The sequence below is a fragment of the Haliaeetus albicilla genome, chromosome 4 (genome assembly GCF_947461875.1).
Source record: "Haliaeetus albicilla chromosome 4, bHalAlb1.1, whole genome shotgun sequence".
Lineage (NCBI taxonomy): Eukaryota > Metazoa > Chordata > Aves > Accipitriformes > Accipitridae > Haliaeetus > Haliaeetus albicilla.
The window spans coordinates 6,011,914-6,025,871 of NC_091486.1; the positions used below are offsets into that span (position 1 = coordinate 6,011,914).

The window sequence follows — 13,958 nt, forward strand, 5'->3', positions numbered from 1 at the left end:
AGCATGGTGATAGGATACTTCCCTGTTCCATATAGCTCCTTGTTTGAATGCCATTTACTCAGGCATTTATGGTGTTATTCAGACGTTTCCATCGGATTCCTGTTCATTACGGCTGGCAGTAGCACTGTTCGGATGCGTTTTGACTGGCAGTTGGCATTGAGTAGTGAACAGGGATTTTATTACAGATAAAAGTAGAAAACATAAGGGAATGTTGCAAAGGAGGAAGGTCTTTAAATTAATGGTAGTGTGGCTTTAACGGTTGTCTTTTGCTCTGCTTCAAATTTTACATTTCCAAGGGAGCGATGTTAAGGACTGTGCAGAACAGGGGTCCATTCCTTTTGTACTGTACTGTCTTCCTCCCTTAGTGCTGGGGTTTCTTTGGTGTCAGCCACAGGACTTATGGACAGGGTTTAATACAGACTTTGCACCAAAAAGCTACAAAAGAGCAGTTCTGCACGTTGCACAGTGATTTCATTGGCATCACTGTAAGGTTTGTTTACAAATTTGAATAACTAGACTGAGATTCTTCATCAGCTGCAAATGTGATTTTCTTAACACTGGGCTCTGCTTGCTGCAGTATATAATTAGACTTGGAGTATTACTTTTTGTTATAAATGACAGCATTGATTTCTCCTTTTACCCAATTATTGTCAGTTAGGACTTGGAAAAAGCAACCACGTTTTTTCCTGTAAGTATAGTGCATGTAGGTAATTGAGTAGGTTAATGTAGAACCAGTCACCTGTGTAAACTTGACTGTATAAGTGTTTCCACAACTTTACATTTTTATATTTATTCATTAATGTTTTTTCACTTATGTGTCAGTTCAGAAATCTATTAAAAATAACATTTAGAAAAATCTAATTTGAAATATTTTGATCATCCAAATTTTAATTCATCAAGTTAGCCATATCAGTTATTTCTTTTTCTCTGAGAAATAATTGTTCTTCAGTGGTATAAATAAGTAGACATGGCAGATAACTGGTTTTCTGCTCATTTTGATATTCCCAGGTCTGTTACAGACAGACATGTAATACACAGAAAACAGCGGTTCACACTGTAGTACAAGGTTTCCATAAAGAAACAGGAATTTATTGTGGATTTCAAGAATATTATGAAAATAAATATTAAACAGGTCTTCATAGGGGTTTTGCTCATACTACTGTATATCTTTGAAATGCTGAAACTTGCCAAACTCCCTTCCTCTTTCTGACTTCCAATGTGGTTTTTCAAGAAGCACTATCAAAGCAGGACCTTCAGTCATCTCCCTGAAAGATTTAAGCAAAACCACTTCCACGTGCATGTAAACTTCCACTTTTAATTATACAGTCACTCGTTTTTTTTTTTTTTCGGAGAAGATAAACAGCTTAAATGACTGAGCACTTTTTGCTGTTGAAGTAAAGGCAAAGAATTAAAATATAACAAAAATGCTTTGATTCCTACAGAGTTGCAGGAGCCCTGATGTAGCTAGTTTAAGCAATATGAAACGTATCTACGTAATAGTTACAATTTTGACTCATTTGAAACTGACCTTGAAAATGAGGTGTGCACATATGAAATGATAGGTTAATTTTAACAAAGTGTTCCCATCATTATATCCTAGAGTAATAATACATAAATGTCCCAAAAACTGTGCCGTAAGAGCTTTCCTTTGAAGCTCAGAGTTGACTTTACAAGCACATTTAGAAACACATCTTACAGTGAGTAGACAACAGAATATATATATAGTGTCTGCAAAATAGATATTTTGTTCAGGAGGCCAGCTGAGTTGTTCTGAGGGACAGTGGTTTTTTGTTATTGTGCTAATTGCGAGCTGACATATCAGACTGAGAAATGAATATTGTAACGCTTCCTGAAAAGTTGAAGCACTTAATCACAAGTTGAAGCAGCAAAGGTTTTTCAAGAGAGCAACTGGGTTCAGCGGGCACTGAAGTTAGCGGTGTACGGAGCACTGACTTACAGCGTACTACTAGTGATAAGAAAAAAATAACAGTATCCATTGGCTTTTGGTATGAACTAGACCAATGGCTAGATCTACAAGTGGGATTGGGGTTAATTGTCTCCTTATTTATACCTGGTTTTACATCATAGTAACAGTATTGACTCTGGTGAAGTTCTTTCTCGCTTGTATCGGTGTAAGAATAATCAAGAAACCTTTTTCCCGGCGACCTGCAGTGTAACCTTGTGGAAGGCACTACTGTAATTTATATATTGATAAAATGAATAAAGTATATTGCACAGAGGCTTTGTGAGCTTTAATTAATGTTAGGATAGTTTTACATTAATTAATGATGGAATAGTCTTGAGTTAATTAACTCTTGATCTCAAGGACATCAGACTTTGGTTGAATCCAGCAGATAGTTTGGGTGTGCCAGGCTTCCAAAATAGCCCTCTTCTTAAGGCCATTGTTTTCAAGGTGCTTCAGTGTTGACCTTAAATAACCAAATCTTTTGTTTGCAAATTTGTCGCGTGAAATATAAAATAATATAAAGTAGTTTTTATATAAAACATAAAAGTACCTGAAGAAATAGTAAAAAATATATGCTTATTCAAAAAGACCTTTGCTTACAAAAATACATCCTTGAAAATTTGATTACTTGAAACAACAATTTGAAAATATTTTCTGGCGCAGGAGGGGAGAATGGGGTACCTCCCTGCTGAAAATACAAAGTTAAAGCTTGTTGATTTCTATCTAGTGAACAAATTTACTTTGTGATGAAATAGAGAAAAATAGAATTTCTTAAAATTCTGTTTCATAGAGGTAATTTATGCTAATGCTGTTCATGTCTGGTTGGAACGGTTATGGGATGCTCCCACTGAAACATGGCAGCTGGATGTTAGGGCTCTACAGCCTAAGTAAGGGTATAGGATATCATTGAATTATTACTTCACATTGTTTCTATTGTTTGCTTTGATTTCTGATTTCAGAATCACTTTATTTTCACTTTTCATTTTCATTCTGCCACTTTCTTTTTCTTCATTTTTAATCATTGCATTCTAAACCATTTTCATTTTCAGAAGAACATCAGTTATGTGACGTAGGAGAGTTTCTGTGTCGTGATCGTGTGACTTGTGTCTCCCAGCACTGGCTGTGTGATGGAGAGCCTGATTGTCCTGATGATTCAGATGAGTCTTTAGACACATGTAAGTAAAGAAGGAGCCACTCTTATTTTATCTTCCTTTTAATGGTAACATTTGTAGTTGCACTAACTGTATAATTGAAAGGATGGATTCTTTTTTTTTTATAAATCCTGAATAAATCTTCGTATCAAGGGGAACAGGTTACATTCACTGTGTAGGTGAGAGACAAAAGAAATGGAAGAGATGGAAGGTGTTTTGTTCATGTGCCACTTTGTAATGAACACTGTCGCCAGAGCATATGTTCCCTATGCTCTCACTGAGCTGTAGATGAGCTGTAGAGGGCAGAGGCAAAGTCAGACACAGGAAAAATGTATTCCTCTGAAACAAGGGGAGGTGGGGTGGAAATGAATAGTGCAAAATGTTTTCAATAAAAGTATGAAAAGCATGCAAACATCAAAGGGAGGAATGAAAGAAGATGTAAAAACTATGAGGGGGAAAGAAGCAAAGAAAGGAAAATGAGGGAAAGCTTTAATAAAACATGTTTAATTATAGTAAAAAGACCTTGTTTTTTTTAATGTGGCTAAGAGCTTCTGAAGACCGGAGTAACAACCTTACAGACTTTTTTCTTATCAGCCTTGTAGACTACTGATGAGGTGATATTAAATCTTAATGTTCCCTTGTTTCCTACGTTCTGAGGAAAATGAGGGAATTTCCTGATTTTATCCTGAGGATAATCACTTAATGTAAGAGAAGAACCATGTATTTTGTATCAAAGCAATACTGACAATCAGGAAGGCTAGAAGTGTGGTTTACTGCTAAAAGAAAAGATCAAACATCAGACAGTATTTAGAAGTCTAATCTTTAAAATTAGGGACAGAAATTCAAGATGTCTGGAAACTAGTTCTGTCTGAGCAAACATTTCACCGATGATTGCAACTTTCCTGCTCTACCATATGTTCTCTGGAACAGATATGAAAATTGCCTTCAGGGCTGTGGTGAGGGTGCTCTGATTAACTGCCTTTGAAACACTTTGGGATTTTCAAAACCAAAATACTGTAGTTGGAGGCTGAAAGGACTGTCATGGTTTAACCCCTGCCAGCAACTGTGCAGCCACTTGCTCACTCCTCCGTCTTTCCCTAGTGGGATGGAGAGGAGAATTGGGGCCGGAGGGAGGGGAAGTAAAACTCATGGGTTGAGATAAGAACAGTTTAGTAATTGACATAAAATATTAAAATAGTAACAACAACAATAACAATGATTGTAATCAAAAGGAAGATAACAAAAAGAGAGAAAAATAAAACCCAAGAAGGACAAGTGATGCACAATGCAGTTGCTTGCCATCTGCTGACCGGTGCTCAACCAGTCCCTGAGCAGCGATCGCCCCTCCCAGCTAACTGCCCCCCAGTTTATATATTGGGCATGACATCCTATGGTACGGAATATCACTTTGGCCAGTTGGGGTCAGCTGTCCTGGCTATGATCTCTCCCAGCTTCTTGTGCACCTCCTTGCTGGCAGAGCATGGAAAACTGAAAAATCCTTGACTTAGGATAAGCACTACTTAGCAAGAACTGAAAACATCAGTGTGTTATCAACTTTATTCTCATACCAAATCCAAAATGCAGCACTGTACTACCTACTAGGAAGAAAATAAACTCTATTCCAGCTGAAACCAGGGCATACAGTTAAGATTTTATTACTGCACTGATGATTGATTACTGTCTTCTCTAATATAATATTTTCAAGGATAGTGTTAATATCTGCAGTTAAAAGTTTTTCTACTAACTAATAAATAGTGTGATAAGAGCACAAAAATGGTCGCACACAGTTTTTAATTTGCCTCCTGATATTTAGCACATAGTTCCAGATCCAACAGCTTGCTGGATGCCGAGATGTTTTCCTCTCAAGAACTTTGCATGTTTATTGTACTGGACCATATGATCTGTGCTCAGTAATGCCATTCAAAGTCACGACATATTAAAAACCTAACCTCTGAAGTTTATTGATGGCTTGAAGAAAGGGGGACGGGGTGGGAAAGCAATCCTGCACTCTTCCTGACATCACCCAGCCTGGTCCTCTTGGAAACACCTTCCCCTTTGCAAATGCTAACAGTTTCTATAGGATGCAGATGTAGCTGTCCTAAGTCAAAGGTAGGAGTTAGCATCATGGCTTTTCTGGTTGTAGAGCAGGAAGATGTTTGAATCCTTATGCACGTAGAGCTTACAGAGCCCTTTGCTGACGAGATGCTGGTTAATGAGGTACCTGGGCACACTTGACTGTACGGGCTGAGATGGTAATCGTGTTGGGTCTGGTGCCCTGTCTTATGCTTTCAGTTCAACTCAGTCCAGGACTCTGTGTGAGAACCAAGAGACGGCACTGGGGTGCTGGGTGAAACTTCCTTACATATTTGCTCAGTTATGTTTTGGTCTTGATGGTTCTCTATTTGTTTAGTCAGCAGAATTTTCTGTCAAATGTAGTATTTCTTGAAATACGTGTATGTACTCTAGATTCATCAGGTAAGTTGTTTCTCGTTAGACATGAATATAATGTTCCTGGATTTTCCTGCTGATGCTTCACATCATGGCATCTTTGCATCATGGCATCTGTAAGGAGTTATAAACTACCTTAAAAATATTCTTATGAAATATTTGTGGGCTCTGTGGTGTTAATGCAAGGGATACAGCAGCACCTTCGAGTTTTAGTGCACCTAGTCATGTGTCTGTTTGTTTATAGATGAATGCAGCCTCTATTTGTCAGCTCTTTGCTGACTTACATACAATGAATTATTTGGTGTAGCCTGACAGATATTGCTAGTTGTTCCTATAGCCATAAACAAATGGAGTTTGATTGATTTTCTGTGGATTTGTACCTAGTAATAGGGTTTTCTGGGTTCTAATAATGTGCAAGCATTGATCAAAGTTTTTCCTGCAAGTGGAAGTTCTTAACTTCTCTCCTGTGGGGTTTTCAAGGTGTATAAAAGGAGAGAAATTCTCATGCTGCAGCTTCACCCATGGTGAGAATATGAAAAGTCTTATTAGTCTCATCACTCGACCATCTATTTGCCAAAAACTTCTAGGAACTAATTATCTTTGTGGCCTCTCTGCTGGTGGCATTTTAACCAGGTTTTGCAATAGAACCTGAAAGTTATTAGGCTATACAAACACACATGATATGACTCTATCAACTAATTTCCTCAGGAATCCACCTGAAATCATACAATATAGTTCCTTTATTAGCATTAGTAAAGAGATCTAGGCTTGGACAGAAAGGAGAAAAAGGTGGCATTCTTAGTTATCATTAAATTCAGCCTCTGTGTTGGCAAAGGTTGCGCCAGGGCTTTATGCAGGCATAGCTTTCATGGGTTTTCTGCAAGTGTGATGGAGGTGTCCTGTCACTGGCTGTGTTGTTCTGAGTTGATAGACAGCTTCCATCACCAGTGTGTTCCCCTTCTACTTCTCATCTTCCACTAAAGGGTCTCAGAAATAGCTTTGTAAAACCAGAAGTGAATTCCTACGGCACCTATACTTGTGTTCTCCTCTGTTTCTTAGCAGCTGTAATTCTTTCTGCTCTCAGCAGAGCTGCTGCTTTTTATAGTGCCAAAGAAGCTGGTTCAGTAATTCGTAATGAATATTTTAGTGAACAAATTTTTTTGCTTTTCTGTTTGTAAGTTGTTCGTGAGAAAATTGATTTAAAAAAAATTGTATTAATAAAACACTTGACCAAGTAATTCTACCTTTTCTTGGGTGGTAAGTCTCTAGGTTGTTCATAAGGTTTTTGCAAATAGTCAAGATTCAAAAATCAATTTACTTAACCTAATCGGATGATGCTAGGTTCTTCAGTAGGCTAAATCAGCAAACTCACTTGAAATCAATAGAACTCTCGGATGCCCCAGAATCTGGCCAGACATGTTTGACTTTTACAGATAGCTGTTGGTCTGGAGGTTGATGCAAATGTTTAGAGGACTTACTCTAAAAAGAAAAGAAAAAAAAAAAAAAAAAAGAAAAAATTGCTGTCTGTAGACTCATTTGCCAGACTATTTTGGTGGGACAATTACAAAAGTCAAATATACTGTTAAAAAGCATAGAGTTTAAAAACAAAAGTAGTGACAAGCTTTTGTATTGCCTAGTGTCTTTTCACTATTGCCTGCTTTAGGCACTCAGTAGTTGGAAATACCCATTTAATACTGTTTTTCTTGGAGTGATGGTGGTGGTGGTGTTTTGTTTTGGTTTTTTTTGCTTAATTCACCATTCTTGCCACTAGTATTGGTCTTAAGCTGTAAGCATTTGCTTATCTCAGCAACTTTTATAGGGGCTTAAGTAGGGAAGTTCACTAATTCTGTCTCAAGATCCAGTTTCCAACACTGTCATTTTGGGGTACCAGTGTGTGTTGCGTTCCACAGTTGTACCTCTGAATAACATTAATCTCTAAATAAGCCATGCAGTTGCCCAAGGAATATCAATGGCTTCTGAAATCTAGACATTTGATTTGATGTACTGTTATCTGGTTTCCTCCTCAACCTCCGGCTAACAGGGTTGAGATGCAAAAGGTATATTGGCAAATTACTCCATACATTTAGTACTTCAGGATTTTTTTCTGTGTTTGCAGGTCCAGGATTTCTCTGACTTGCATATCGTTTTCTAATCTCAGTTCACAAACTCCTCTCTGTCAGAATACATTGTGCTAAGGCAAGGTGAAACAAAGGAGCAGGAAAACAAATTGCTTGTTTTCTGTAGCTTCTTTCTAGAACTGTACACATTGATTGTGTTTGGTTTTTGTAATGCTCGGTGCAGCAGCAGTTCCAGCAAGGGCTGGTTTATTGTCTCTTAGCCGTGAAGTAGAGGAAGATGCTATAACACTGCCTGATACTTGCCCTGTGAAGAGAGACTCGAGGTCTGGCACAAGTATACCCTGAGCTCTTTTCATATCATTCTGTGGCATGTTGAATGCTGCAGTGCTTTGCTACGGCACAGTTACCCATTAGAACCATCTGTGACCCTAAGTATTGCTTGAATATCATGAATGTCTTAGAAGAGGGAAGAAACCACAGTACAATATGAGATCTGCTGCTATCAAGACATGGAAGTACTTGACACTCAGTTATTTTAGCAGCATCAAAATTCTGAAAACAAGTCACGCTGCACTGCCAGACTGCAATTCTGTCTCTTATGCCCACAACTGCACTTTCTTTGTTTTCCTGGCACTATTGTTCTTGTATTTGAGCTTTCTTAAATGGTAGCTGAATGACTGTTTGCATACATGCCACACACACAATTTATTTGTAGTTGACTGGTCCTGAATTGAAAGAACCCCAGTTTGCATTAGCAAAATATCAAATTTGAATGGTCCCTGTCTCTAGAAGTTTGAGTAGATGTAGCCTTATCATAACATGTTGATATTATCTTTGATAATAATCTTTCTCTGGGATTTTGAGGGAATATCATCTCCTATAATAATAATTAAACTGAAGTTGAAGGAGCAAAAGAAAGGCAGCAACCAGAAATACCTTGTTTAAAGCTCGAGTCTCACTTTGTTTGCTAAAATAGCTTCTTTCATTCTCTGGATGCCAATTATGTGAGAGTAGTTTCACAAGCTTAAAAATTGTTAATTGGGTACCTCAGTTGTAGTTCTTTTACCAGCAAAGGATAAGATAATTGGATGCCATGTTACTCCTGTGGTATGAAACAATAAAGATAAAATTTCCTAAATCTCTGAATTCTTTTATGAAGATTCATTGAAATTCAATAGAAGCCAGGTTCCCAAACCACTCTTAAGTAGCTTCGGAAAATCCCAGATCAATAAATGACTTGCATACATTGAAGACAAGCTGCCATGAGGCGACTGAAGGTAAATGAAGAAAATGCTGGACATGAGGGAAAAATGTGGTCGTGTTATCACTCTTTGTAATTTTGCTGGATGTAGTTACTATTGAACAGGGAATCTGCTATATAAAACAGCTGCTTACACCTATTCTTCAGCAAGATACTTGACCGTGTTACTGGTCATACTAATTTAAACTGTTTTGAGGTGATGAATGTATACTTGCTTTTTCTCTTTGAATCAGGATCTTTCATATCAGTAGCATAAAACTGAACTTCTAGAGCTCTCGTAGGAAATGAACCGCAACAAAATGACAAATGTCAGCAAATTTTATGAAACTGCTGCTAGTTTACATAAAATTAAGTTAAATGCTTAATGCAGCAATACAATATTGCCATGCTTTTATGTTAGCTGGTGAAAAGAAGTGCTTCTGACAGAACAAGATGAATGTTTTGAAATAGGATTAACTTTCCTGATACCATTTTTGCAGACCTGAAAAAAACCCACACTTCCCACTGAGGATCGCCTTGTGGTTTACCCTGGCAAAACTACTGTGGTTGGTAACCACTGGTAAAAAAAAGATGTATTTATTATGGCCGGTGTTTTTGCCATCCTACTTTCTGGCATGTAGCCTCTCAGGTCTGCTGTGCTTGATCCCGTTCAGATAGTTTGCCATTGCCTGCCCCTTTTCCCTGTGGTGAACACCTGCGTGACTGCTACCTGGGCTTCAGCTCCTGACCTCTGCTTTACTCCTTACTCCTTCATTTGGGAAAACCGCCGTGCTCGGCCCCTCCAGGAAAGGTCGTTTTGCTGGTGTGATGGGATTGCTGATGTCCTGGTAGTTAACGGAATATTAGAGCAAACAGTCTGGAAAGGATGAATGTTGATGGTGCTCATACCCTCTAAGCCTTTTGGAAAGGTTACAGAGAAGCACCCCATTGAGACAAATCCTGCATTGCAGTCGGTCTGGAGGAGCTGAAGTTGTTCCGCTGTGGTGTTTGGGACTGGGGTTGATGAGTTACCTTCCTGAGAGGCTTCGTACTTTGGGGATGTTCCTATGTTTGTCACCACTAATTCTGCTCCTTTTCCCTCTCAGCTGCCCCATCTTTGGGTGTAGGGGAGCGCCTGTCTTGGGCCAGGGAATAACCTTTATGTTTTTGCACTTACTTTCTGTCACAGCTAGCATATAAGCAATGGTATTGAGGCCCTAGAGAGCGTTTAGGCAATTCCTTTTTTATAATTTCCCAACGGACAGTAATACTACTTCTGAGACACAAGCACGTTGTCAAATTACTGGAATACGTGCGTTTATCCTTGTCTGAATAAAACCAATTCACACATTTTGTGCGAGTGACTTTGAATACTTGGTGTGACTAAACATACGGCTGTGGCCCCTGCTATAAATTTCTTCCTGATGTTATTTGGACTCGTACCAAATATTTGCACCAAAAAGGTGTGCGCCTCCGGGTGTTGGCAGCTTGGGCCGCTGTGAGGAGAGGTTGGGGCTGCCCGGTGCTGGCCGGTTCCGACCGGTTCCGCAGTGTCCCCAGGGCAAGGCCGCAACTGGGCCAGTCAGCCATGGTGGTGGCAGTTCTGGGAAGGCGTATTTAAGAAAGGGCAAACCGCTGCCTGGCAGCGAGGAGTGAGGAGAGAAAGAGCCCTGTGAACACCTCGGGTCAGAGGAGGAGGAAGGGGCGGAGGTGCTGCGGGCGCCGGAGCAGAGATTCCCCTGCGGCCTGTGGGGAGAGCATGGAGGAGCAGGTGGATGTGTCCTGAAGGAACTGCGGCCTGTGGAGAGGAGCGCGCTCTGGAGCAAGTTCTCCCGGCGGGGACTGCAGCCTGGCTTTGAATTAAATTAATCTTCCCCCAGTCGAGTGCGTTTTGCCTGTGACAGTAGCCGGTGAGTGATCTCCTGTTTATTTGACCCTCGAGCTTAGCCATCTTGTTTTCTCCCACGTGCTGTTGAGGAAGGGGAGCGAGCGAGCGGCTGGGTGGGCATCTGGCAGCCGGCCACGGTCAGACCACCACAGGGCTGTCTCTGTCTGATCCCGGTATTATTTGGGCTGTCTCTATACAGCCTATATAGGGATACAAAGTGCTAGAGGATTATTAGGAGGAATGCAAAGGTACCTGCACACCTATTTTATGTATCATATACCCTGTCAGCCAGGTTAATGCGCTGGAAACTAAAATTTACACTGTGCTGAACACAAGGATCTTGCAAGAACAAGGTGTAAATTTGTCCAACTGGTATCAGAAGTATAGTGCGTCTCGTTCCTGGTAACTTGTCGGGCGCTGCTGCCTTACCTGTAAAGGGTTAGCAATAGGGGCTTGGCTTCCAGCAGCGTTCATTTTGTAGGGGGCTGCAATTTCATTTCTGTGAATAAAAAAATATTTTTTTCTCAAGTGATCGTTTTGAAAGTGATGTGCTACAGCCAGGTGAGCATTGGAATTTGGCAGGGAATAGGATTACTTGCTTCTGCTAACTTTTTTTTTTTTAAAATCATTTGAAAGACTAAAGGCATTCAAAATTTTTTTTTTAATAGTTTATTTTCTAGTCGGTGTATTCATTTCCACTCTGGTTTCCAGTCTGAGTGTTCTTTAACATTGTCCTTAGTCCATACGCCCAATCCTGTTTCAGCCAAAAATAATTGTCTTAAAAGGTAGTTGAAGACTTTGCAATAGATTTTGATTGTTGTTCTGAAGTTAGTGTGTTGTATATGCAGATATTTAAACAATTATTTACAACTTACCAATATAAATAGCTACATTAACTTTTATTATTGGCTAGTAGGTTTTTGTAAGTCTAGCTCATTTCTGGTTTACTAGTAATGATTCACGCCTTGCAAATGTGTAGCAGGAGATCTGTCTTCTGCACAAAAAGTTTAAAAAAATTCCTTTTTTTTTTAAAGCTGTGAGCTCATAGTATGAAAAGATCTTTAGACAAGATTTTCCCTTGTACATAGGAAAGTGTTAGAGTTTATATGACCATCTGAGTACATAAAATACAGCAATAGACTTCTTGCCTTTCCACATGGTGCAAATTTTTCAAAATATTTATTTATGAATTTGGAGGGGGAGTGTGATGTCAAAATCACAGAATCTCCGGTCTATGTGAAAGATGAGAACCACATGGGGAATCAACGTGTTGTTATTGCATAGAGACTCGGCACCCTTGGCAAAAGGTCCAGGTTCAAATAGGTATAATTTCTGTAGCTCTCCAGCTGCATATTTTCTTTTGGAATAAAGTATGCAATAAGAAGTTCAGTATTGAAGGACTTAAAGGTCATTGTGTCTCTCAGTGACACGGTCATTAGAAATACTTTTTTTTTTTTTGTGTCTATGGCCGATTATCTTGTGCATGATTTTCCAAAAGTGGTTCATGGGGAATTCAATTAAATGATTGCTGACAAAATAAGCCTCTTCTAAGGTCTGTGGAAACATGTAGGTATAATACAAGGCCAGGATAGAGCCTTTGAAGGATGATGCCCAATACCTAAAACTCTGAAACAGCTCATTTATGGATTAATTGCTTGCTAAAATTGCCCTTCCTACACAGGAGCAGATCTAATGGGATATGTACTCCTAAGACAAGAAAATGAAAAGATCAATCTTTTGAAAAACCTATAAAAGTAATTCATACTTTGACCAAGACTTTGTTTTCAAGTTTTTAAGCCAAAGCAATTTTATTTTCATAGCTAAGCTGTAAATTACAACCCCCAAAAAGTGCACATGTGGAGAGAAGACATGGAGAGACTTGGCACAGTTCCTCTTTCATGAGGTTGTGCTGGCTGTTAAGCTTCACCTAATGACTCCCCGCCCCCAGCATTAACCTTCTTGACAGTATTTGGTCACAAATAAGACACATGTTTCAGTGTTAATCACATTTTGGGCGAAGGCCGTCTTTCAGGTACAGATGCAGTTCCCTCTGGTTTCACAGGAGGGTTGTGTCTCTGGTACTGTCAACGCAGGAGCCCCCCAGCGAGGAGCTAAACAATAGCACTGTGGTTGAAAGAAACTGCACCAGTGAGTCTCTAAGAGACACTGGGGCAAAAAATGTCTGTCTGCCTGAAAAAGTGGGGCAGTACCTGATCATTAGAAAGTGATGGAGGGGAGAAATGTGAGATTCCAGCATGGTTTTTTGTTTGGTTTGTTTTTTAGAAGCTCTTTATTTAGTTTGATATGTACTTTATTTAGTTTTATGTCTACTGATTTGAACTTTTTTCCATGATGATTTTGCCCCTATTTCTATGCACGTTTATTTGTAATCCATTTAATTTGCATTCTCTTTTACAGCTTAACAGTTTTATTACTTATTTTCTTTTCTCCTCTTTCTTTTCATATTTATGGCCTTGCAACTCTTTCAGGGCCTTCTGTACTTGAGTTACCCCTTTCACTCCAGCTCTGCATTTCCCACAATTTTTTTGTTTAGTCCCAATCCTCATTGTTGCTTTATTAATGATTTTCCCACTTTTATTTTCTTGCTTTTTTTAGTTCTGCTGACAAAACTACTAAAATTACTGTGAAAACTGCTTTTTCATCCTCTGTGTTCCTTTATTTTTCTTCTGTCCTCATCCTAAACACATTCCCTTTCCTCTCATAGGTCTCATCCTTTTCACTGATGTCCTAATTCTTATTCCTTGATTTTCTGTCTCAGTTTTTATCTTCCCGTTAACAGTCCTTTGTCTCTTGCTATCTTGTCATGCTATTGCTGTTCAATAGTCAGCATCAGGAAAAGAGAGTATTTTGGGAAATGAGGAATGCACATTAAGCAGGATAATTCAGCCAAATATCAAGATGATTGTGAGAGCATTGATTGTTAGGCTGTCATTGCACTCTCTACCAGGAATAGCTTTGGTAAAAGGGAGATACAGTAATTTCTCTATCATAGCATTGTCTATTGATTAGGCATTGATAAAATTTAAAAAGATACTTAGAAAAAAACATAAGTACATAGCATCATCAAAACCCTTTTTGGCTTTGCTAGTATAAAAAGGTAATTTTTGATAATGCAGGGATTTATAATTTACAGCAATCTTATGTATGAAATTTCTTGTTGAAAGAT

The 13,958-nt window shown here is 39.0% G+C and overlaps 1 protein-coding gene across 4 annotated transcripts in view; it reads left to right on the plus strand.

Annotated features, from left to right (window-relative positions):
* Nucleotides 1-13,958, plus strand: part of LRP1B (LDL receptor related protein 1B) — a 753,798-nt gene that overhangs the window by 167,778 nt on the left and 572,062 nt on the right. For 3 of the 4 annotated variants that reach the window (XM_069780765.1, XM_069780767.1, XM_069780766.1), the window contains exon 2: nt 3,016-3,141. The exons of the other annotated variant lie outside the window; for it this stretch is intronic. In XM_069780765.1, coding sequence (XP_069636866.1) covers nt 3,016-3,141 — 126 coding nt within the window. The remainder of the gene's footprint in view (nt 1-3,015; nt 3,142-13,958) is intronic. 4 annotated transcript variants of the gene reach the window in all.